Genomic DNA, 24,956 nt, shown 5'->3' with positions numbered 1-24,956 from the left:
CCCAGAGAAGCTTTTACCGGTATTGCAAAATGGTCGACCGACTTTTTAATGGGGCGGCCTTCTCGACCCTGTCGGTCTATAATGCCGACGCATGGCGAGCGCGAAAGCCGGACTGCGAGGGATCATCTTACCGAACATGGGGGACATACGCTGCCTGCATGTAAACACGGCCGGGAATAAGCAAACCTACGTATACGACTACGCCTTTTCCACAACGACATGCTATGCGGTAACCCAAAAACCTAAAGCAGGTCCAAATCGCCGGTACCCATAGCTTGGCGCTCGGACGCCCTATAGGACCTATTCGGGACTTATGCTTGTTGGAATAAGAAGCTATCTTCTTCTCCCCGCTTCTTTGACCTTGTGCCCCCCTCTTCTTCCCAACTTCCTGGGTCCCACTGCGGCCGGTAACCGGTTGACGGTGTAAACACCGACCTAGGTACCTAATATTTTGATTTAAATGTGTGTGGACTTAATCCAGGTAGTATCACAATACCCTACAATGTATAAACCGACGTGATATCACCTCATAATGCGCAAGCTACATATCTTAGCGGTAATGTTTCCGCAGCCGGAAGGGATTCCCACAGGAAGAACCGAAGAGTATTTCGAATAGGGACCCCTGTCCGATGAAGTGGGGAATCCTATCCGAATTCAAATCTAGCCGTCATTTTTATGTACGTTTATGAAGTAGGAAAAGCCTCAATGAAGAGGCTGGGGCTTTGTGATTTGCTAGCTATCTCGGGTTAACGTGCATCCGTCCTCTACATAATTCTCAGGTATAAATGATTGGTCACCTAGCTTAATCTCCTAACACCGATCCCGGGTTTAAGCAGAAGAACGGTCTTCATTTTTGTCATTCCCGGCGTGTTCATATTACATCAGACCGCACACCACGATTTAAAATCTATTGAAGTCAGGCAGAAATTGAAAAAAGTATCCATCCGAATGGGACCATCATCACTAACCGGCCTAGTACGTATTATTCATCTACATCCCTTATTATCGCCGAATAATGACCCATGACTAACATGTTACCTATACAACAACGGTTATGGATGGCCAAAATGTGGATGGAGTAGTATTAATAATACAGGATTTTTGATATAGAACTGAGAACTGACTGATAACACAGACGTGTTGAATAACAGGGAGTATTCGTGATACGTGCGACGAAATGTTCAACAACATACGGCAAACGTTCCGCAGCGAATGAAAAAGAATACCAGGCCCTTACATCTCGATCAATGCATCGATATACCGAGCTGCGTAACCCGGAAACCACATTTGATCTTTTATACTCAGGTGGACAACAAAAATAAGACGTTGGCTTAAGGAGGTGGCGCATCGCTCGGCCGTATACCCTCCCTATTGTCTTACACCTACGAAGACCGCGAATAATGTTATCACCCAATTAAACAACCTTACTCATATTTCCCGACATCAACTGACGATGCAATGACAAATGAAATTAGCTATACTAGCCTCACACGATCGTGCCCCTGTACTGATCAGATCATAAACGCTTTCCCCTGTTTAGGTCCGATGCGAGGTAACAATATGCCAAATTTATATTCTAATGAGTGTCTAGGAAGGGCACCCATCATGGTGGCATATAGACATGCTATGTCTGTTGTGTACGGTGAAATTGACTATCCAATTGTCACCTTATAATGCTCACCAGAATCTATTACTCCTAAACCGAGCCGAAATATCGCCATCGACTGTAGCTACTGTCGTTATTGATACGTCAGAGGGGCCCTCTTCCGACCCGGACTTGTTAATGCCTAAGATTTATCGCGACGGATATGAGCCCGATCGAGATGGTCTGAGTACGCTCACAAATTCATCTAATGGTGAGAGAAGAGTTTAACTGGGGAGTGACACTGATAAAAAGTAAAATAAGAGGTATAACGGGAGTTTATCGGTCATAGGAAATAACATCGGCGTCGTCGTCCCCCAGGTTGTTGAAACAAATGGGAACTTAGTAAGGAATTAAATGGTATTAAATCACCCGGTATTATGGTAGATCATATAGAAATGATTGCCTAACTGAGATGTGAACCTCACAACTATTGGCCATTTAACCTGCTTACTGTGGTCCAGCTGTCAGCGATGAGATTTATTGTGGATAGACTCCACGCAGTTGTTTGATATTGCGGCTCAGCAAAGATCTCACCAGGGGCGGGACGGTTATAACGTCATCATGTAAGTCATCGGCTTTAGTCGGTAGGATATATCGCGGAGTTTCCTCTGTCTTGTCAAAATGGCGGTATTAATATGGTTCTGACACTGCTTACTCTAGCGGCAACCTGTGATGGTTAGCCCCCCTGCGCGTTGATCATATCGCCAACCGACCGTTTGACCGGAGATGCCGTGGTCTAATAATTCAATACTAATTATTTTTTGGGTATCTTCAAGTGGGTCGCTAACAGAAACATGCCATACGATATTATCATTATCAAAGCACCAACATCAAGCAAAGCTCGAGGACGCTCGGTTAGCAGCCGAACATCGTATGAGGCTTAGAAGATAGTGTAGATTCTTTCGGAACTAGCTAATATGTCTTATTATAGGTTCTAAGCACAGGGGATACGTACGCTCCACCCTAGCTAACTCTCAGTGTCACTTGTAGATATCTCTAAGCTAAACATCTATAACCCTCAGGAATGAAAGCTCAACGTGCAAGGCGGGAGTAATTCCCATCCGATACTTCATTCTGTCGTATCAGCGGAATATGGTGATAAGGACCCTCAAGAGTACGTCGGGACTTGGCCCTGGCCTCAATAAGAATAGAAGTCGATAATAACTTCAATTCTAGAGTATTGGTATCGCACCCCCGTCCCGAGAAAATCCCCCATCTTCACACGTTCCTGACTTAAATGAAGTCAAGATTCTAGCGCGCAAGAAAATTGGACTCCCGCTAAGGATGTTCAACATTGGGTTAGACAGATATGCCAAGAGCTGCCATCTTACCAGGCTGCTTTCCGAATTTGAAGCTACCTACCCTGCTAGCTATCAACGCCAGCATAGTAGTTTGAGGCTAGTCCACGCGAAACCCCTTATACTACCTCCTTTTAGGAGAGCTGAGAGCTTTCTAGTGCTATTGGTAGATTTTCTCGAAAGTCAAAATTCGTCGTACACGAGAAAATTGTCAAGCTATGAAGCCATACTAATTACTAGATAAACACTTTCAAACAGTTGGTATGGAATTTTCAGCCGACGAAAGACACTACGAACCGTAAATATGTATAATGTAGAACTAGTTAAATTCTTCTAGCTTCACATCTAACCCCTTTGCAGATCATATCCCCGCGGCTTGGACCGAACCCAAGCAGACGGTAACGATTAATTGTCGTTGTATTATCGCTTAAAATGCAAGTCTGCGATCAAAGCGTAGTAGCGTTAAACAATTGCGGCTTAGAGCTCTGCCATTCGTTCGACCGCCGTCACGATAGCTTCGGACAGGGGCCCTGAAGTAGCATTCCGGTAGGTCTAGATCTGGTGGTTAGACCTCGTTATTGAACCACACGTAGGCTTGGAGATGGAGCTATAGCAAGTACTTCGTATGTTCTTTTGTGTTGGCATTTACGCCCATATAATAGTGATTGTACATTTATCGTCTTGAGCCTCCCAACTCGATGGCTTCCTTTTTTTACGGGTTTTGGTGGTAGCAACAGCCTCAACTCTCAGCACCAACTAGGACGCTTCTATGTCCATAACATTCGTTTATTTCCTTTAATTTAATGTTAATATTGTAATAATTAATCATGCGGCCGACGACTTTATGGTCCGCGTTTACCACGCTCCTTGCTACATCCCACGTCTCTGCGTCCTCACTTCACAATCATAAGAGACATTGCCACCACATCGGCAAATGTAAATTCGATCCTTCCAAAAGCCCTAAATGTTGGGGCGACCATTCTTTAAGCACAAATTGGTATGACGAAGTACCGGATACTGGAGTAACGAGAGAATATTGGCTTGAAATTCAAAACAGTACGGCGGCCATTGACGGAGTTGAGCGCGTGGTTCTAACTGTCAACGGTTCGGTACCGGGACCTACGATCATTGCGGACTGGGGAGACAATGTCGTTGTCCATGTACACAATGCACTAGAGAATAACGGCACTAGCATTGTACGTATAGAACTCCCTACAAAGCCCTTTTAGCTATTCAGACTTTATAAGAGAGAACGGTCCTAGCCGAGGTGCCGGCTTCTGTAACAGACACTAATAAATCGCAGCACTGGCACGGCTTAAGACAGAACCGCACGACACAACATGATGGAGTAGCATCTATCACCCAATGCCCAGTAGCGCCTAAAGATACCATAACCTACAGGTTCAGGGCGGAACAATACGGTCATTCGTGGTATCACAGTCACTTTGCAACACAAGCATGGAACGGTGTCTTCGGCGGTATTCTCATCAACGGGCCTTGCTCAGCCCCTTACGATGAGGACAAGGGTGTCCTCTTGCTCAGCGACTGGTTCCATAACACAACTGACGCCCTTTGGAGCACGGCGTCGGCTGGATCACCACCAGTAGCTCAAAATGGATTGATAAACGGAACCAACATCTACGGTAACGGCGGAAAGAGGTTCGAAACGACCTTCGAGGCCGGAAAGCGCCACCGAATTCGCCTAGTTAACACAGCTATTGACACTCATTACAAGTTCATGATTGATAACCATAAGATGAAGGTCGTCGCGGCGGATTTAGTCCCGATTCAGCCATACACGACTGAAGTTCTGAGTATCGGTATAGGACAGCGTTACGACGTCATCGTCGAGGCAGACGAGGATGGCGGCGACTTCTGGCTCCGCGCATACCCCGACATGGCCTGCAGTGCTGAGAATGAGATGGTGAACAACATCAGGGGTATCGTGCGATACGACGCCTCTTCGCATAAGGAACCAACTACCTCAGCCTACGCCTACACCGAGGACTGTCTCGACGAACCAATGTCAAAACTAGTACCCTACGTACCCCTCGACGTCGAATCCCCAACCGTAAAGAAAGACTTCGGTCTAGGCTTCGCCGTCGATACCCACGGCCTCTTCAAATGGACACTCGACGGCACCGACATGCTCTCAAACTGGGGTCTTCCCACCCTACAACAAAGCCTAATCGACCTCTCCGTCTTCAAAACCTCTAGCAACGTCGTAGAGTTAAACGAAAAAGACGCATGGGTATACTTCATAATCGAGAACGGGCCCGCAGCTCTCGGCTTAACACACCCGATCCATCTCCACGGCCATGATTTCTATGTCCTCGCGCAGGAGGCGAATGCGAACTATACCTCGGCTACGCCGTTACAGTTGAAGAACTCGCCTAGACGGGATGTCGCGATGTTGCCCGCGAATGGGTTTTTGGTGATCGGGTTCATGACGGATAATCCGGGCGTCTGGCTTATGCATTGCCATATCGGATGGCATGCCTCGCAGGGTTTCGGATTACAAGTTGTTGAGCGCGCGGCGGAGATACCGCCGTTATGCGACTCGAGTAGTATCGACTCGACGTGCGCGAAGTGGTCGAGGTATGTTGCTATGAAGAATATCGTACAGGATGATTCGGGCATATGATGCATTCTTTAATGTAAATATCGGTCACTCGTCAGCTCCAGTCACAAGAAATCGAGATCACGGCCAAACGCATGTTATGGGACTAAGATATAATAATACAGCTCGTATTGAGTACCTAGGGTAACTATAACTAAATGAAACGAATCTAGAAGAAAAATTCGCCTTATTACAGGCACCGTCTAGTGTCGAAGGGCCAGGAATCCTCTAGCAAAAGGGGGTCGCGAGTTAAGCACAATAAAGAAACCGACCCACCTGTAGCATCAGGGACGAGCAAAAAGCTCTCTCATATTCGTCACTCAGATACCAAGTTAATGTGAGACGAAATTAGGCGGTGCGAATGGAATCGGGGAGCATTGGATTACAACATGATTGGACTCCGAGGGTTTTTTAGTTACGTCCGGTTGAATGTACCCCTGGAGTATGATGTTGGTATTATCGTAACTGTTCTGGACCCTGCTGTAGTACTCATTGAGCAAATTCTCATTGAACTTTTTCTGGGCGGGCGTAAGGTTGCCTTGGTTAATGAGTGTCTCTGGGGGAGGTAAGAGTGGTGGTGCAGGTGGTTCTCTTCTTTCAGTCCTGTCTGATTGCTTGGCCGCCCCACGTCGCTGAAGACTTTCCTGAGTCTCGAGCAGCTCCGGTGGATCTGCAGATATGTTGGAGAACTGGTACGACCTATACTCAACGTTTCCGAAGCCGCGAGCCTCTGGATCTGACAGTAAGTAACGTATAATGTGGCCATGAGTGACGATAGCAATATGAGGGTTAGGATTGGGGTTTGGGTTTTGTGCTGTTGGAGTGACGGCGCCTTTGACCCATTCAAATATTCTCCTTCGGGCTATAACTCCTCGATAGTCTAGGTCGCGGGTTTTCTCGGAGTCGCCTTCCTGGCTAGCGTACCAGTCTTCTGTCATGCCATAAACGGTCGCATCGACAATATCTCCGAACTCATTCTTGATTACTGAAAGGGGTGAGCCGATGTGAGATGGCTTAGTGCCTACTTCATGCAATTCTGGCATTAGGATGACACGGGTACCATTCCAAATTGACGGCCCGAAACATAATATGGCAGTTTGAATTGTCCGTTTCATAGGTGAGGATATAATCACATCTAGAGGGTGAGGGAAACTTCTCTGTACTGCAGCGCATTGGTAGGTCCCGAGACTTGTCAAATATGGGTCGGGAACTTTATCTCGACCCGCTTTATCCTTAGCAAGCTGATGCAGACCCTGTGCGTGGCGGATGATGTGAATCGTTGGTGCCATGGTAAGAGTTAGATTTCTGAGTGAATATTATTAGAGTTGTGTAGTAGTTGTTGTTGAACGTATAAATATATTGTCTAATCGTAGTGAGTTATTATCGCTGTGAGATGGCTGATAAAACCTTGTGAGAATCGGCAGATATTTATATCCGAAATCTCCACTGAACATGCTTCATTTTCAGATCTTACTGCATGTTTTCAATCAATCAAATATGTTCAGGAACCATCCATTGTATGAAGGGGGGGTCAACTTGGGGAAAGGATGTGTTTGTGCTAACAACCATGTATCGTAAAATTGTTAGTCAACAATGTCTCGACTTATTTCGGTCCTAGAATACCACAGAACAGTTTCGATCAACAATATTCGAGCCAATCAGATCGCGGCATAGGCTTAGAAATGGAATCGTTGTACGCTGGAACCACGATGATAATATAGCATTCGTAACACTCAATGTATTAGGTACCTATATCTACGTCAACTTCGTGAAGACTGTCCACGTAAAGGTTCCCACGTCAATACGCAAGAAGGATTAAAATTATTGATTATGAGCAAACCCACTTGCCCCCATTCTCAAGAAGGATTATTGGGGTTATGAACCCCCAAGACAAAGTCGTCCGCTAGACTGTCCGCATAATTAATAGACGCCGGGGATGATGACATATTTCCCCTTAATCTTATCTTCCCCAAACTTCTCTTTGTACCACTTTCCGCCGGACACGGCGCGGGGGAGCATAGCAGCGAATTCGTTTAGCAAGAAGGATCTCGCAGGGACACAGGTAACACCAGCGGCGATCCAAAATCCAAGCCATTCAATCCACTCCGAGAAGTAGTGGGGGTAGAGCATGTACTTGAACAACCCATTTTGGGGTACTTCGTAGTGTTTTTCGACAGTCTTCCCTTGCTGCTTCAGCTTCGCCTGACGTCGTAATTCGCTCCGGCGGATCTCTCGCAGTTCCTCGTCCGAGAAGTAGTTGGCAGCAAGGCCGACATAGAAGAGAACGAGACCAATCGAGAATTGCAGAATAGAGCCGTTCTGGACGTCCCACTCTTCCTGGGTAGTTGGTCCATATGCTGCTAACCAACTGCCTATACTGATGGCGTTGGAGAGCTGAAAGTTAATGGCACTAGCCCAGACCACGACGTGAATAGGGGACATGCTTGGCTGAATGAAGGGGAAAATGATAGCTCGATATGTATAATGGATAACAAAAAGAGCAGCCAAGACTTTGTTCTGCCATGGGAGGTCGGTAATACCGTGCTGAGCGGGTAGGGTGTTCATGATGTATAGCAGAGTAATGAAGCCAGGGCTCTCCATTGTAATCCAGGCAATCCTGCCGGGCAAGTTGAATTTACTCTGGACCGAAGTCTTTCCCATGCCATACCAGGAAGATAGCCATTGGAACGATGCAAACTACGTAATTGAGTTAGTTGGTTGCGCGTAAGGGTGGATAGTGCGATATAAATCGTACCAGAGGGTATAAAGTCCACCAAAAGAGGAGTTTGTTGTAATTTTCTTGGCTCGGAGGAAGCCAGTCTTGAACAATGGCCATGTTGAACTATGAAGGAGCTGGGGAAGGTGAATCTTTGGTTGAGAGTTTGTATAGTAAAGGGAGTGTGATATTCTTTATGGTCACAGAGAAAAACCAGGAATTTTGTTAGAACATGATATTTACGAGAAAAATAGATGGCGGGTTACTTTTTATCAAGTGATCGATTGATTTCATTAATGTAACCATGACATAGAATGGCCATGAATTGCGGAGGTAACTCCATGGGGTAGGCCTACTACTTATTTAGGTAGGTGAGAAGACAAGGGGGTAAGTAAGGGTAAGGGTAATGGAACGGAAGAATAGATGTCCGGTGACCATGTACCTAGGTATCTATTCAGTGTTCTAAGATAATGTTGAAATTATGTACCTCAGACCTATTCTTGTTCGCCAATTAAAAGCTTGTTAATTGTCAAAGTACTCGGTCAAAGAACAAGACTTTTGTTTGGTTAAACTAAGTTGTGACCGAGGGTTAGAGATTGAAATAGATCTAATGGCATTGTGTTGTTAGCTATAAAAATGGGATAAACCCGGCGAAGAGGGAGAGATACTACGTCATTAGCTAAATATCGTATGGTAGATTGTGGCTAAGTCGAAAAACTAATTAACCGTCACTGCCTGAGTGGATAGTAACGCCACATTATTTCCTTACGCCTGGATTTCTTGGCAGTCGCAGTGATACAAAAGAAACAACGCTAACAACGCTAGCTCTCGCTGTGACGTTGATTGGTTGGGTGTTTGCTTGTCAGCTTCAAGGATCCGGGGTTCCAAGGTTTCTTCCATTATAGTTAGCTCAAGACGGATCGAACCCACCTAAGACCTTAAACCTCAAGTACAACCAGTACAACCTTTGATATTCTGCTGCCTACCTACCCTTGCCTCTCACATACACGGCCGATAACCTCCCATTCTCCCCTCTAGATCTTAAAACCTCTCTAGAAAGTGTTTGTAAAATTTTACAATTGCGAACTTTCGGTCCACTCGTTTGTCCTTTCTTTTTTGGTGCCACAATTATCCTACTTAACTATCACGTTGATGACGCAATCCCAAGCTATATGATTGTTGCCTTCGTACTAGAACCACTAGCAACGATTTTGAACCCGGAAGGCCTCCCATATAGTCATAACGACTCCAGAGTATATACCGGATCTGTGGGAATATCTGGGTCTTTATGAAAGATTGAGTACTCGCTCGGCCGTATTCACCTCGCCGAAATACCACCATGGTCTCACGAAAGCCGCTTCCCGACAATGCCTCGGTGAACACCAACACCCCTCCCCCCGCCGTTAGTATACAAGGTGTAAGACAGGAATTGTGGTCTGCTAGCGACTCTGAACCAGATCCAGAAAGAGTCTGGGCTAGGGAAAACTCGGTACCAACCCAACATAGTGGTACCGATGCTACGGAGAACAAGAGTGGGTTGTCGAATGTGTCAGGCGTATCGGATGTGCCTGATGCGCTTCAACCCGGCACCTCTTCCAAGACGTTAGGCTATTACCAGGAAGAAGGAAATCCCTGGGACGAACCTGACGAGAAGAGCGGCGTAGAAACTACCGCGACCGAACCCAAATCAAAGCTAGACGAGATGCCGAAAGCTCTTTGGCCCGGAGGGGCTAAATTCGAGACGAATCCCTTCAAACGAAAACCCGTACAAACTGGTTCGACGGACCAAATTAATCAGGATACCCAAGAACCCCCGACCGTCCCTACGAACCCTCCACCTCCGCCTCCACCTTCTGTACCGACGGTCGCATTTTCCCAGTTAGACATCTCCGAACCCGAAACGAGCACAAACCCCTGGCAACCAGCATTTACCGAGACTAGATCTTCTAGTACGGCTCCGCCTTTGTCCGACCAAGAACCTAAGAGCAATGTCTGGGACTCAGGCTTACCTTTAAAAGTTCCCTCTGCAGGTCAAGTCTCAAACCCTCCCACCGTTTCACCTTTATCTGTTGAGGGCGAACCTCAGGCCTGGAGCAATACGTCCCCGAATCCCCCTTTACAACATCCGCCGGAGAGATCTCAAGACGCGGGCGAGATATTTGATGATCAAAACGCATGGGATGACATCGGATCGAATAATAAGGGAAAACAACCAGACCTACAGACTTCACAAGTACAAACCGAAACTGTCGACGGTTGGAACTTAATCGACCACGAGCCCATGCCAGAGCCAGTACCAGGGACTCTATCAAAGCGAAGTACCTGGGAAAATTTTATGGATGCGGACGACGAGAGGCCAAAGGACACAACAGAGCCAATCACTACTACTGAAGAGCCGGCACCATCTTTACCACCCCGACGAGCGACGGAAGAACAGGCACCGCTTCAACCACCTAGACCGCAGGCTCTGGACGGTACAAATAAGTCAGAGACATACCAAATCAAGAATATTCATTGGTTTGACGCGACGGCGGCTAAGAACCCCCGAAGGTCGCCGATACTTGTGCAAAACGCAAACGGGCCCTGTCCTCTTGTTGCGCTCGTGAATGCGCTTACACTTACTACACCTGCCACTCAGAAGAATTCAAATCTAATCGAGACCTTGAAATCTCGGGAACAAATTAGTTTAGACTTCCTTCTCGAAGCCGTCTTCGACGAACTCATGACCCATCGTCACCCCGAATCTTTACCAGACATGTCCGAGCTTTACGTCTTCCTAAAAGGCCTTCATACTGGCATGAATGTCAACCCACGTTTCATCCCTACTCCTGACACCGTAGCCACCCAACCTTCAGCCCCTGAAGCTCTTATCCCAGGTACCTTTGAAAGTACGCGAGATATGAAGCTTTATGCTACATTTGCCATTCCTCTGATACATGGTTGGCTACCTCCTAGGAATGATCCAGTCTATGACTCTTTTAGCAGACAAGCCTCGTCGTATGACGACGTACAAAGCATATTGTTCCGAGAGGAAGAGCTTGAGGACAAGCTCAGTAACTCGGAGACAGGTCTTACTGAGCAGGAGCAACAGCTTTACCAGGATATCATCATTATAAAGTCCTTCCTCGCTACCTATGCTACCCAACTCACACCATGGGGACTCGACGTCATCACCAAGGCCATTCGTCCAGGGACAGTATCTATATTGTTCCGTAATGACCACTTCTCTACTCTATACCGGCATCCCCAGACACTCAAACTCTTTACTCTGGTAACAGATGCTGGTTATTATACTCACGATGAGGTGGTGTGGGAGTCACTCGCTGATGTTCGAGGTGAGCGAACTGAGTTCTTCTCCGGCGATTTCCGCATAGTCGGCGGCCCTCAGAATCAGCGACCGTCCGGTAACGTTCCGGGTTCTTGGTATAATGATGAAGGGTCAAGCAGCAACACAAATGATGGCGCATGGCAGACAGTCCAGAACCGGCGAGGACGAAATAACCGCCAGAACGAGAGCAGCACCAGCGCACCCAGCCAGAAGCACGAGCAAGAAGACCGAGATCTGGCCCTAGCCCTACAGCTTCAGGAAGAGGAAGAAGAGCGCCATCGCACGGAACAAGCCGCTCGACGCCGGGAAAGCCAACTCTCGGAACAATTCATCGAGCAGCAAGGTCGCCAAGGCACTCCAGCCCGCGGGGCCCATGGGCGTGGTGGCTCTATTAGTAGGGGTGGTGCCAACGGTAGCGGTCCCCTACCCCCAGCTAGAGGCAGCTCGGCGAATCAGTCCACTAGCACATTGGCCAGCCGCGGCAGACCGCCGGTACAGCAAGTTAGGAGCTTGATCCCGCCGGCAACCGGGACGACTACTCACCGCCCCACGAATGACACGGTGGACGATGCGCCCCCCAGTTACGAACAGGCTTCTAAGTCAACTCCGTATGTGCCGCCTGCGGGCCATCCAAGTCATCCGGATAGTAGCCCTAGTAGTGCAACGCCCAGGCGTAGATCTATACTCGGCGGTGGGAGACAAGATAGTAACGCAGGCCCAAGTACGCCAGCTAGAGGTCGGCAGACGACACCCGCCGTTTCGGCGACGGGGGGCGCGACGCAGGGAAGAGATAAGGATTGTGTTGTCATGTGATGAAATGATATTGATATGAAGGAGGGATTCGCATTAGGAATATGAGAGGGTTTATGCATGCATGGCATGGTCATTAGAGATGGTGTTATTTGGTTATTTATGGCTATGGATTGCTTCATGGAAAGGATCGGTTGGGTTACGAAGCGTGTATTATTATGACTATGGAATGATTAGGGAAGCACGGGGTGAAATGAGTATTTGAGGGCTTAGCAGGTAGCTGGAATATAGAATATGGTCTTAAAATGGATTTTTACGTGAATGGGATTATGTATAGTGTATTTGATGGGCTGTGTTGTGATATTTGCGGCTGGCTGTAATTCGGTGACGTGCTGAAGATTGGCCTTGGAATATTAGGAGGGATCGACGGGCAGGTATTTCTCCCGTTGAACAGCAACTCGAGGAGGCTTGCTTTAAGATGGACGAGAAGACGCCCTATGAGTTTGTCTACGAAATTCAACGTATTTTTGAATCTATCGACAATACCCACCTCTACCCGATTTACCCTCACTACTACGCGCACTTATGACAGCTTTTCTTCTTACCATGGCTACCACAATCACTGCCACCACCAGCACAATGCACACACGTCCCTAGATCTACACTAATAGCCCCACCGCCCCCACCGCCATCACCACCGCCACCCCCTCCACATTCATCACCATGGTCTGTTACCGTATCATCGCCATCGCTATCATCGGAACTATCAGATCCACCCCCACTATCTCCAGGCCAGCCACAACCGCCACCTGCAGACGCTCTGAAACATAGCCCGTGGTGGTGGCGGCAGGTCCGGTGGGGATGTCCGTGTCTATATGTGTGTCGGTGGTTTAAGCGATGGGCGTGTTCTATGCAGTACATCCCACCACCTCCTAATCCTGCTACACCGGCTGTTGTTGTTGATGTTGTAGGTATGGTTGTTGTGGTGATGGCGTTGAGACTGGGATTATTACATCCGGGTTCGATACACCGATGCGCGTCGCAGAATGGAGATGATGGGGCTAACGCAACGGCGGGGTTTGTTGCTGTTGTTGGGAATTGAAGGGGAAAGTTGGGAGAGGGGATGGTAGGTGTGGAGGAAAAGAGAGCGGGTGAAAGTGTTACGAGACAGCCGATGGCGCGGCATACGTGGTACTGACATGCGGTGGCGCTAGGTAGTGTCAGGAGGGTGCAGGTTGGGAAAGTGCATTTTGTGGTCAAATCTAAGAGACGAAATAGTAAGTAAGCTTTTCAGCAACGAATAGGAAATAAAAGAGCTATACATACGTTCCTCACAACGTCTCGACCTCTCTCCCCGCCCCTTCATCATACGAAAGGCCTCACACCCAGGTTCTTCACATGGCTCATGGTCGGCACAATGTAAAGGATTACTCGCGCTACCCTCACGTCTGTTGGCGCAGTCCTCACGACGGGTTAAAGCCGCCATACACATGTGGTCGGCGCACCATTTGCCTTTTTCGCCTGTGGCGATGGCGCCCGAGTCGTAGGTCTGCTTTCGACATCCGGAGTCGGCGCATTCGTGGACTACGCAGAAAAGGCCCCGAACGGGGTCGGCGCGGGGGAGGGGGCAGGTTGGATATAGGGCGCAAGTGTGGTCGCGACACTAGAGGGTTAGCAGATGTTCTACCCAAGGATAAAGGAAAGGGGGTAACATACACCCTGCGCGCCCTCGCTCTCAACACGTACCCCGCCGCACCCTGGAGATACCGCGCAGTAATGCTTAAAGCAGTACTTCGCCGCACGATTCGCAGCGTCGATCAGCACGAAAGCATCACATCCATCCGCTTTGCATATTTGGTGGCCGTAGCAGTAGAGATGCTTGCCGGGCGATGGTGACGAGGAACGGGAGGAAGAGGAAGAAGGGTCGACGCAGTTCGTGCATCCCCTGCCATGGCAGGTGTGTTTCTTGCAACATTGACCTGGGCTCTGTCGAGGTTGATCGCATTCCTTTACGCTGCAGGCGTGCTTTTCGCAATACGATGAGTTCTTCCTCGAGCGTGGTTCTTTACAGTGGGACTTGGCGCATCCGTCTAGATGGAAATGTTGTTAGCTAGAGATATGGCACTTCTTAATGTGATGCGGCGCAATTATATCGAATAGAGCAGAAGTAGGGAGGGGAGAGGGTTGAATGAAAGTGAGACCAACGTTCGGCGCAGAACGGGAAGTGCGGATCGTGCCCCTTTCTCCAACCCCGACACCTCCGGCCCGCACAGATGTGTTCGCAACGAATATCTGGAAGCAGAAATCAAATTGTGTTGGTAATTGGTTCTTGATCTTGTCTTCCCATCGCCTCATTCCATCGAACGCCCGCTCTTAATTTTCCCCGATACGGGGATGGGAAGTAAAGGGACCAGTCTACTCACGATGATGGCATATCCTATCCTCGCCATGACCACGCTTGACGCACTTATGGCCCGCGGTACAGACATGGAGTCTACAATACGGCGAGAATACGATGCCGTCGCTGATCCTCTTATTGTTGCAAGTTTTCACGTAGCACTTGAGATCCGCGTGGAAGCAGAGCTGCCAGGGTGAAAGTGCCATGATGGTCGTTCCTCGATTAATAAGGTCTATGAGAAGGCGACGTATTCCGAATTTCTGAGAAATCCATACGAGAAACCGAGGGTCATTCTCTTCTCCTTTTGAGTTCGAACAGTCAAACTTCATCAACTAGGCAATCCCTTGAGTCAATGAGGCTCAAAACCGGCCACGGCACCTTGGCGGCTCTCTGCTCATCATCGAAATATCCCGCGGGTAGATAACCACCATGCTGGCAGGTCCGAGCCAAACACGGCTTGACGTGGTCAAGGGGCGTAGGATGGTAAGGCGTAAGGGTCCTGGTTGGATTTATCAAACATGAAATATGCTTCCACAAGGGTCCCGTAAGGCTGATGGTTAGATGAAGAATCGTGATGTAGTTTGCCACGTTCATCGGATGATAATATCTTCCTACGACGGCCGGTAACATATCAAGAGATCCTGGTTATAGGCCAAGAATGCTTCTCAGCGCGGCTTAATTCACGGTCTTTAACAGCTGTAAAAGAATGCCAATATACCTAAAATTTCGCTAATGTGCGTATTAAGCCAAGTCTCGGGTACCATATATTGCCTCCAGAAACATAAGACATAATTTTTATCGCCCAAATTCGGGTACCCCCGAATTGACTCCAACATAGTCACAATCCAGATACCCGGTAAGGTAATTCCAGAAGCCTCTTCACGTAACACGGCTCGGGCCATTACATCAACGGCAAGCAACCGCAGATTGGGACCAGGACAACTATCCACTCTGTTACTTTACGTACGATCCAACAGGGCGGACATAGGCGAACTTGTATCACACAATCGGGGACAACTGAGATTCATTCATAGCCACTTTTCCTATTTCCTATTCCACTACCATTCATAGCTACGCGTAACGCAACGTTTGTCCAGCCAAGTTTTCCTAGGTACCTTGCTACACCTACACCAAGGCTAGAAAGCCCTCCCCAACCATCAAAACAAAGACCGCCCTGGGGTATCAATCATGCATGCCATGAAAAAAAAATCGTAACTTCTGACCAAGAGAAGAATAATAAAAAGAAAAAACAATTACTAGGTGCGCAATCCCTGCGTTCCTTTACCAATACCAATCCTATCGCATCGGCGTGGCCGCGGGTGTGTTTGAAGTTGTAGTCGCGGAGTGTGGATCTCCCTCGGAGTTTGCGGCTTGAGATGCCAATTCCCTTTCCTTTTCTAGAGCGTCTCTTAGACCGAGTACCGCGGCATCTACACTGCTGAGCTCGTTCTTTTCTGGTTCGTGGTTTTCTACCGCTGGAGCTGTTACGGATGCAGTCATAGGCGCGGGAGGCGCGGTAGTTACTGGTGCTGCTACCGGAGGCGTCGTAGTGGTTGTAGCAGGTGTTGTATGTCGCTCCGTATGTGAAATAGGAGATGATTGCGCGTGATGAGACATTGATGTAAGGGTGGGAAGGCTAACTGGCTGTGGTGCGGGTATGACTGGGCGTGATAGAGGTACTGGTGTGTGTGCGGGTGTTTGGTTTGGTTGTTGAGGGACCCTTGGTGTTCCAGGTTGTGAGTTGGGATGTGACAACGGCTGATGAGGTGTCGCGCTTCTGGGGGCTGTTGCCGCTGGGCTTTGTCTCGATGCCGCGTTATTTTGCAAACCACCCGCTAGGGTTAGGATTCCGTTGACATGAGCTTGCTGCTCCTCTGAATTAAGTCTCGCCTTCTCCTCGGCCTCTTTTCTCGCAGCCTGGGTAGGGGCCCTAGTCTTTAGCTCGCCAGTTACACACTGGAGATAATAAGGCATTTCGGAGTTTGTCTTGAGGAAGAATAGCTTCAGATTCCTAGCTTTATCCTTAAGTTGGACTTGGGTACGATCTGCGAGGATATTGCTGATGGATCCATTCGGGCCAAACAGTGACAAAATCTGTGACCAATGAGGACCCTTCACCATATCCAATCCCATCATGAGCGCTTTTTCCTCCTCGGCACTCCAAGGTCGGCGGGTTGAATGCGAACCTTCGCGACGTGCATGGGTGGATGATCGAGCCGCTGCAGCCTGCCGTGCTCGTTCATAAAGCGCCGGCGTCGAATCACTTTGATTGGGAGGGAGATGATCATTAGCTGTTTGGTATACGGGCATTCCATTGGGGGGATGTTGCTGATAGTGATAGTATTGCTGCTGCTGCTGCGGTTGTGGTTGCGTTTGTTGCGTCTGTTGTTGGGGCTGAGATTGTGATTGTTGAGCTTGATAGTTGTTATGATTGGAAGTAGAATGAGAAGAAGCTATATATGATTAGCAAATATCGATACATACCCGGGTATTAAATGGATTTGCTTACTACTAGATTGTGGGAGTGCTGTCGGTTGATATTGGTTCTGTTGTATACTTTGCAAAGCTAGCATCGTAGCTCTCGAGGCGCTTTCGGCCGCTGATGCGATGGCAGATGGCAATTCTGTGTTTGTAGCGCTCTCTTTCGCCTGCTCAACTGCCTTGGATACATTTTCTGCAAGGAAGGCAGAAAGTTCATCTAACTCATGAGACTCATGGACCGTTTCGCCGCTTGGCTCCAGAGCGCTCTGAGCTGCTCTTGAAGCTTCCGCGATCATAGCATTGATATCAAAGGCATCATCTAAGCCATGATCGACATGACCGTTTTGAACAGGATCCTGAGCGGGATCCTCCGTAGATGTCGTCGTCTCCACTTTACCAGTACCTAGAGACCTGATACTCTCTATATTATCATTGAGGAATGTGCTTAAACTGTCAAGAAAGGCCTCGTAGGTAAACTGTTTACCAAGTGTTTCTAGGAAAGGGTCAGCATTCTCATTCTGTATTCATCAAATGTTTCACACGTACGAGTATTATTAACATCGGCGGACTCATGCAACAGCATGGTCCGGCGCGCTCCCACGCTTGCAATAAACTCATGCTCCGCCGTTGTTAATGGAAATGCCGGGTGGTGTTCTTGTATGGTATTCTCAAGACCTGCTGTTCCAGTGAAAATCTCCTCAAGCAACTGGTCCTTGGCTTTTCCCTGTTCACTTTCCAAAAGTGCGAGGAATATCTGAGTTTTCAGGCCCAGGTATAATTCTGCTGCATCTCGCGGCACTTCCTGGTTCTCAGGGACAAATATTCGTAGGAAATGGTCATTAATCTCCTCCAGTCCAAGTTCGTTTGTACCGAACACACTTGCGCATGCCGTCGCAAGGTTAACTATTCTGATAACTTCTCGTGTTTGATTTATGACGTTTAATTGTTCGGGATACAAGATATTCGAGTCAGACAATAGTTTTCGCTGGCTATCGAATGCGGTTTTTAGTACGGTATATTCCTTAGCAATATCCGAGTCCGAATCACCGCTTAAAGTAGCAACGGTATCTTCTAGGGACTGTTCCGACCACGCGGTGATTATATCCACGGCCTATAAGGTCTTAGTCGCTCAAGTATGGCCAACAAATTTATATAATGCTCACCAAATTACCAAGCGCAGGTATAATATGTTTGCGACGAGTAAAATCTCGAGGATTGCTCCAAAGAGATTCGGGTCGCGCTTCCGTGTTTTCTACAGGAGTATGCGCTTGTGGTTCGAATTCAGTTTCGAGGTCTGGCAACTCGTGAGAAATGTGGTGGATATGTTCGTCATCGTTAGGTGGAAGGCCATCATCAACGCCGTTAGGTTCTGATTGGAAATTCTGCATGGCCTCAGCCTGAGCTTGCTGGACAAGGAGCGCAAACTCGTCCATCTCATTCCCATCGCCGTTCTCAACCTTTGGTCGCTTCTCGTCTCTCAGTTTCTCGCCATCTTCGTTAGGAGTTCGCTGTCTTTTGAGAGGGGAAGGCGGCGGATCGGAGACGGCGTCTATAACCATGGGATCGCTATGAGATGGTTCGGCTTTAATCTGAGGACCTTTTCGCATCATGTTAGCAATGAACTTATTGTACTATATAATTACTAGTTGGTCACAGTAGTAATAAGAAAGCTACTTCTCGCCCGGCGTGAAAAACAAGCAAGCAGTAAGAGTGAGGTCATTCGCGACTTACTAGTTGGCGGCACGACAGCAGCCATGGCGGCCGCAATAGCCTCTGCGACATCAGCCATAGGTCAACTTATTTTACGCGACACTAAGTACATCGGCGTGGAAGGTCAATTGGATGTTAAAGGAGTGGAAAGTGAGGTAATGGTAAAGTTATCGCCGTTTACAATTCACAGGTACCTATGATGGGCATGGATAGGTAAGGTACTGTACTGTAAGTGTTGATATCGGCGAAAAATTTAGTCAAAGCGCCGCGATAAGATTAGAAAAATTGCCCTCTATTCTTGCCCCAAAAACTTTGGATCCTTCCGATACACAAATATTTTGTATTTTTTAACTAATTTCTAAGTAAACTCATTTTCCCTCTTTTTTCCTAGCAGAAAATCTTGAATTTAGTCAATTTTTGCTAAAATTTATTATATATTAGTATTATCAAACACTACATGTTATCTATATTGCAAAATCTAAGTATAGCACGTTTGACAGTGGGAGACCGGATTTTAAGAAATACCTAGCATCCTTAGGTAGTGCAGTTACACACATATCAGTACTCTCCACCGAACTCCGACGTTAGTCAGCAATCGATCAGTAGTAGTTTACAGTGCCAACCGATTACAGTTAACTAAAAGCTAACATGCATTGGATCCATCGGTTCCTGTATACGCCGTAGCCAGGCATACGGCATGTAGGTTACCGGCACAATGGTAGGAACCAAAGTGTAGTTATGAGTCAACTTGATGAAGCAGGGGTAGAACCGCTTCGAATTATGATATATGAAGAGGATAGAGTCTCTCCATTTACTTAACTTATACTTATAGTTGTCCCAATCGCTATTCCGAATAGACACTTACCAATATGGCATCTTCCGCCGACGAGATCCGTGCCACGATCGAGGCTTCATTCACCGCGTTTCTTAAACGCCAAAATGTCTCACCCGGTCAAGAGAAACAACCACCGTGGTCAAGTTATATATTACCAGACACATTGTGGTACGTGAAGCCGGACAGCTTCATAGCGGAACACCCCTTCTTCAAGGGTGTGAAAACGATCGCTGAGCACGAGGAGCATGTGGCGCAAGAAGCTGGTGTGATCGAGGAGTCGCGACACAAAATCCTACACAGTGTCTATGATTCCTCTGCACGTAGGGCCAGTGCTATCGTCGAGCATTGGACGAAGCTTTTCGGCAAGGAACCCTCGGCTATAGAGGTATGCTGGTACGTCGACTTCACGGAAAATGGAAAGATGATCTCGCGGGTAACTCAATTCATCGACACAGCGCTTGGTGCGAAGATGGTTAAAGGCCTGGCTGAGGGAGGATACGATATGGATAAAGCGGACACTAAGAAGTAATTGAGATTTGCTCGGTCTCTAATACCTGGTTCTGTCTCTGAGATTGCCGATAATGAAAGCAAGCCCATGTCTCACAGCCACTTATAACCCCAACCATCAAAATCGCAATAAATCATTTCAGAGGTCTTATAAGCATGAAGGGTCCTAGATGCGTAGTAGTGGACTGAGTCCCTACATATACCGGAGTTTTTAAACGAATCTATGGCTAGTTTCTTGCGCGCTGCTCCTTGACTCGTCAATTGGAACTTCAACGTCGGTATCCATTGGCCCGTAAACTACCACGTAGAAATCGCAAGTAAATAGCATTATCAGCGAACTTCCAGACATGCAATGGGTCAATAAGAGCCGTGTTGTACCTGAGACCCTCAAGGTGCGCTATTAGACTCGCTGCTTGTTAACCCGAAATGACATTCAAGCCACCAATGACTGGATCCCTGCAACAGTGTATACTATCTACTCGATATTGATGTAATTGTCTACATGTATAGAAAATGATTCCAAATCAACTGATTATCATTGAAGCGATTGAGTAACCGATGAGTGAAGAATGAAAAGGCGAATACACCCGACAATTCCAATCACTCCTAAAAGAGACTGCTTCCTGCAGTTAACCGCCCTGTCTCACATTACGTGGGGTTTTCTCCCATCTCCCATCTCCCGGAGGAGCGCGAGTACAGCAGTAGAGGATACAAGGTGGGGTTAACTACCCATACTACAAGTGGACGAAGAAGAATAGGAGAATACATACTCCTATTCGTCCCACTCGCATTAGTTGCAGATTTGTATGTATGTTTCGTAGGTAAGATCGTATACAGTAAACCGAGAACCGTTCGTCCGTGTAAGAATCATAACCCAACGTACAGTTCTGTTGAGAATTCGGCTGGATATATCGTATGTTTAGCAGGAGGTCATCCAATCCTAAATAAGTCGCCACGCTATAAATGTAAGAGCCGATGCATGTAAGCCAACGTAGATAGGGAAATGATTATAACTTATATCCGAAACAGGAAATTCGAAACCCGATAACGACTAATAACAGCTTCAAGGGGCGATGAAACTCGTTGCGGCTCGTGTCCGTTTCTGTAGAATGAGTCTTCCGTTTGTCCGTATGGATTCTTTCACGGACACTGGTCGATGATGCTGCAGCTTCGTCTGCATATACCAGGATGACCAATGTCCAATACCATAAGCACCTAAATAGAGGACGAAAATATTCCTCCGCAATGCGGGGAAGACAAGGTCTTCATCAAAGCTTACATATGATATGATAGATGTGTGCTAGGTATGCATCGGCCGATTTTATGAGATGGTTGACTGGTGTGGCAATGGAAGTCTTCTGCAAAGTGATTAGGTTGTGTAATACCGAAAGTTGATATCCATTCATTCCCTCCATGAATATAAGAGATAATTAAGGGAAATATGATTTCATTATGATATCTATCACATACATCAATAGTATGAGTGGACAAGTGGGCTACAGTAGAGCTACAAAACTACTGCGCGTACAGTAGCTGAGTATACTAAGAGTATATAATTGGTTGATTGAAAACCCTTACATAGAAGAATGATCTTAGAAATATCCTGCCGTATAAAACGCTTTGCCTTCAAGTAAAATGCGGGGAAGCAACAGAATAGACGCGCTCTGAAACCCACTTAAATTCTCTAGTTCTAAGCAAAAAGTGACGATATGCGGAGCTAATTCTTTCTAAATGACCACCTGCTACATCACCTAACCAGGCAGTACCTTGCTAGTACGAAAACTCCAACATTAGGTCAAGTTAAGATGCATTCCTATATACAAACTATCTAAGGCAGCGTGACTGGTCTATTGTCCGATTGACCAATCAATTAGACTCCTTCAACTCCTGCTCCTCCGTGAACCAAACAAACTAAACGCCTCCTGTTACCCCGAGGAGAGAAAACAAGAGCAGAGAAGAAAAAGAGCCCCATGTGTCCGGCAGAGTGGAAATCCTCCGTTCCACTCACTACAAGCACCTAAAGTAAACTAATGTATGTACATATGTACGAGTACGACGATGGTGATACATCATGTACCTTGAAAGTTACCTAGGTACCTAGGTACTATATCAATTGGGGGGGAACGGGTAGCCCTCACCCTCCCCCATCGCCACGCAATGACACCGTAGAGTAATTACCCCGCCTTTTGTTTCTCGTCGGGAAGCAAAGAACAATCATTCCTGGCCGTACAAAAGACTTTGAGTAACCCTCCATCTTCCCACGCATCTATCTACCTCACCTACATATAATATCTTCCAAGCCAACCCCATCTCCAAGCAGGCTCTCTCATATCACTCTACATAATCCTTCGATACAACAGCAGATCCACGAAAGCCTAAATAACCCCCTGCATCGAAACGAAAGGACTCGTTGACAATATGCCTCTTACTGTGCAATTAAAGACACCACTCACTGGCGAGTATACGCAACCCACAGGCCTGTAAGTCAGCACTAAAGTAGCATCAACCACAAACCCCCAGCACCTTTCCACCAATCGAGGATCATTCTACAACGTCTCAATTACCCTTTTCGTCCATTTTCAGCTAACCATTTCTCTTTTCGATTTAATTAGGTTTATCAACAACGAGTGGGTTGAAGGCGTTGACAAGAAGACCTTTGAGGTCGTCAACCCCACTACCGAGGAAGTTATCTGCTCGGTATCCGAAGCCACAGAGAAAGATGTCGATATCGCAGTAGCTGCAGCCCGAAAAGCATTCACCGGCCCATGGAGGCATACCATTACTCCTCTTGAGCGAGGTCACATCCTGACCAAGTTCGCCGATCTCCTTCAAGCGAATTCAGAGCTGCTATCCGCAGTTGAATCTCTCGACAATGGAAAGTCTATCAACATGGCAAGGGGTGATGTCCAATCCGTCATCAACTGTATTAGATACTATGGTGGTTGGGCCGACAAGGTTGAGGGTAAAACCATTCCCATCAACCACGAAACTTTCCACTACACCAGACACGAACCGGTACGTCATAATTGCGGGGTCAAGCGTAGGCCCAGACGAATCACTAACGATCTCTAGGTTGGAGTTTGCGGTCAAATTATTCCCTGGAACTTCCCGTTGCTAATGTTGGCCTGGAAGATTGGACCCGCCCTCGCTACAGGCAATACTGTTGTTCTTAAGACTGCTGAGCAAACACCCTTATCTGCACTTGTTCTGGCAAAATTCATCAAGGACGCGGGTTTCCCGCCCGGTGTCCTGAACATCATTTCCGGTTTCGGAAAGGTCGCTGGTGCCGCCATCTCGTCCCATATGGACATTGACAAGGTCGCTTTCACCGGCTCTACCGCTGTCGGCCGTACTATCATGAAGGCAGCAGCTTCGTCTAATCTCAAGAAGGTAACCCTGGAGCTTGGTGGCAAGTCACCCAATATCGTGTTTAACGATGCAGACATCGAGGCGGCCATCTCCTGGGTTAACTTTGGTATTTACTACAACCACGGCCAGTGCTGCTGTGCTGGTTCTCGTGTCTACGTACAAGAGGGCATCTACGACAAATTTGTAGAGGCTTTCAAGAAGAGGGCACAAGAGAACAAGGTTGGCGACCCCTTCGACGAGCAGACATTCCAGGGTCCCCAAGTCAGCCAGCTGCAATATGACCGTATCATGGGCTATATTGAGGAGGGTAAGAAGGAGGGAGCTACCATTGCAGTAGGTGGTGAGCGCCACGGAAACAAGGGTTACTTCATTCAGCCTACCATCTTCACCAACGTCACTTCCAAGATGAAGATTATGCAAGAAGAGATCTTTGGCCCTGTTGTTGCTGTGGCCAAGTTCAAGACTGAAGAGGATGTTATCCAGATGGGCAACGATAGCGCATATGGGTTAGCCGCCGCCGTCCACACTAGCAATATCACCACCGCTATCCGTGTAAGCAACGACCTACGCGCGGGTACCGTTTGGGTTAACAGTTACAACATGCTGTCGCACGCTTTGCCGTTCGGCGGTTTCGGCGAGAGTGGTATCGGTCGCGAGCTGGGAGAAGAGGCCCTTTACAACTACACCGAGACTAAATCCGTCTCTATCAGGTTAGCAGGCCCGATATACTAAGTGCGAAAGCCAAAAGAAAAAAAAATCAAAATCAATGTATTTGGGACGATCCGGTATGCTGCTCGCTATGTACCTAAGAAGAACCGCGATTTGCAGGTCGATGATACCAGCATGGCTGAAGAAATGGCATATGAGTTCCTGTGTATATCAATATCAACTTTAGCTAGGTAGCTAGTTCGTTATGATGTATATTCCCCTGTCTCTTGGCGAACTGTATTGACGATCGTGTTTTCTTGTCGTGTTCTAATTTTGGCATCTGTTTGGTTTCTTCGATTGACGTCTGGATTGTTCCTTCGATTGTTTAGCCGCACTATACCTTGTCCTGACTATAGACAAGCTCGAGGGTAATGACGGAGAGGGCGAACGAATGGGCAGATTTGGGAAAAGTTGATAATATTAAGAGGTACGGAGGGGAATGGAGGCCTCTTATGTAAAAAAGGTCATCCACCACGTTTCCGCATTTTCTGGAAAAAGGATTCAAGGCCTGGTAGGAGTCATATCATGGTCGTGGGGGCCGATGACCTCGAAATCCTCAAAATAAATCCGCCTTGAACGAACCTGGGTGGC

The 24,956-nt window shown here is 47.5% G+C and overlaps 8 protein-coding genes across 8 annotated transcripts; 4 read left to right on the top strand and 4 right to left on the bottom strand.

Moving 5' to 3' along the window:
* Window positions 1–3,770: 3,770 nt before the first annotated feature.
* Window positions 3,771–5,587, top strand: F4822DRAFT_443763 (putative multicopper oxidase; the record flags this gene model as incomplete). The annotated part of the gene is made up of 2 exons (XM_051463140.1): window positions 3,771–4,139; window positions 4,247–5,587. 2 exons carry the CDS (start codon window positions 3,771–3,773, stop codon window positions 5,585–5,587), a joined length of 1,710 nt encoding a protein of 569 aa, XP_051314791.1.
* Window positions 5,588–5,762: 175 nt separating this feature from the next.
* On the bottom strand, window positions 5,763–6,817 carry F4822DRAFT_404698 (uncharacterized protein). The gene has a single exon (XM_051458228.1). It carries the CDS (start codon window positions 6,676–6,678, stop codon window positions 5,896–5,898), a length of 783 nt encoding a protein of 260 aa, XP_051314790.1. The 5' UTR covers window positions 6,679–6,817; the 3' UTR covers window positions 5,763–5,895.
* Window positions 6,796–8,896, bottom strand: F4822DRAFT_404697 (3-oxo-5-alpha-steroid 4-dehydrogenase). The gene is made up of 2 exons (XM_051458227.1): window positions 8,319–8,896; window positions 6,796–8,260 (listed from the first exon to the last, which is right to left on the bottom strand). The coding sequence occupies exons 1-2, from the start codon at window positions 8,397–8,399 to the stop codon at window positions 7,484–7,486; spliced, it is 858 nt and encodes a 285-aa protein (XP_051314789.1). The 5' UTR covers window positions 8,400–8,896; the 3' UTR covers window positions 6,796–7,483.
* Window positions 8,897–9,204: 308 nt separating this feature from the next.
* F4822DRAFT_266126 (uncharacterized protein) lies at window positions 9,205–12,675 on the top strand. Its single transcript, XM_051454636.1, has one exon. The coding sequence runs from the start codon at window positions 9,619–9,621 to the stop codon at window positions 12,418–12,420; it is 2,802 nt and encodes a 933-aa protein (XP_051314788.1). The 5' UTR covers window positions 9,205–9,618; the 3' UTR covers window positions 12,421–12,675.
* On the bottom strand, window positions 12,676–14,238 carry F4822DRAFT_266132 (uncharacterized protein). The gene is made up of 3 exons (XM_051454637.1): window positions 14,076–14,238; window positions 13,684–13,787; window positions 12,676–13,619 (listed from the first exon to the last, which is right to left on the bottom strand). Exons 2-3 carry the CDS (start codon window positions 13,724–13,726, stop codon window positions 12,931–12,933), a joined length of 732 nt encoding a protein of 243 aa, XP_051314787.1. The 5' UTR covers window positions 13,727–13,787; window positions 14,076–14,238; the 3' UTR covers window positions 12,676–12,930.
* A 1,266-nt stretch (window positions 14,239–15,504) lies between these two features.
* On the bottom strand, window positions 15,505–19,162 carry F4822DRAFT_404694 (telomere repeat binding factor-domain-containing protein). The gene is made up of 5 exons (XM_051458226.1): window positions 18,968–19,162; window positions 18,400–18,833; window positions 17,783–18,347; window positions 17,265–17,729; window positions 15,505–17,208 (listed from the first exon to the last, which is right to left on the bottom strand). The coding sequence occupies exons 1-5, from the start codon at window positions 19,023–19,025 to the stop codon at window positions 16,052–16,054; spliced, it is 2,679 nt and encodes an 892-aa protein (XP_051314786.1). The 5' UTR covers window positions 19,026–19,162; the 3' UTR covers window positions 15,505–16,051.
* A 146-nt stretch (window positions 19,163–19,308) lies between these two features.
* Window positions 19,309–20,584, top strand: F4822DRAFT_266104 (uncharacterized protein). The gene has a single exon (XM_051454635.1). It carries the CDS (start codon window positions 19,816–19,818, stop codon window positions 20,308–20,310), a length of 495 nt encoding a protein of 164 aa, XP_051314785.1. The 5' UTR covers window positions 19,309–19,815; the 3' UTR covers window positions 20,311–20,584.
* Window positions 20,585–22,706: 2,122 nt separating this feature from the next.
* F4822DRAFT_437448 (aldehyde dehydrogenase) lies at window positions 22,707–24,389 on the top strand (the record flags this gene model as incomplete). The annotated part of the gene is made up of 3 exons (XM_051462414.1): window positions 22,707–22,768; window positions 22,901–23,303; window positions 23,361–24,389. The coding sequence occupies 3 exons, from the start codon at window positions 22,707–22,709 to the stop codon at window positions 24,387–24,389; spliced, it is 1,494 nt and encodes a 497-aa protein (XP_051314784.1).
* Between the last annotated feature and the right edge of the window lie 567 nt (window positions 24,390–24,956).

The sequence above is a fragment of the Hypoxylon trugodes genome (genome assembly GCF_022578975.1).
Source record: "Hypoxylon trugodes strain CBS 135444 unplaced genomic scaffold F4822scaffold_5, whole genome shotgun sequence".
NCBI classification, from domain to species: domain Eukaryota; kingdom Fungi; phylum Ascomycota; class Sordariomycetes; order Xylariales; family Hypoxylaceae; genus Hypoxylon; species Hypoxylon trugodes.
This window is presented reverse-complemented; position numbering and strand designations above follow the sequence as displayed.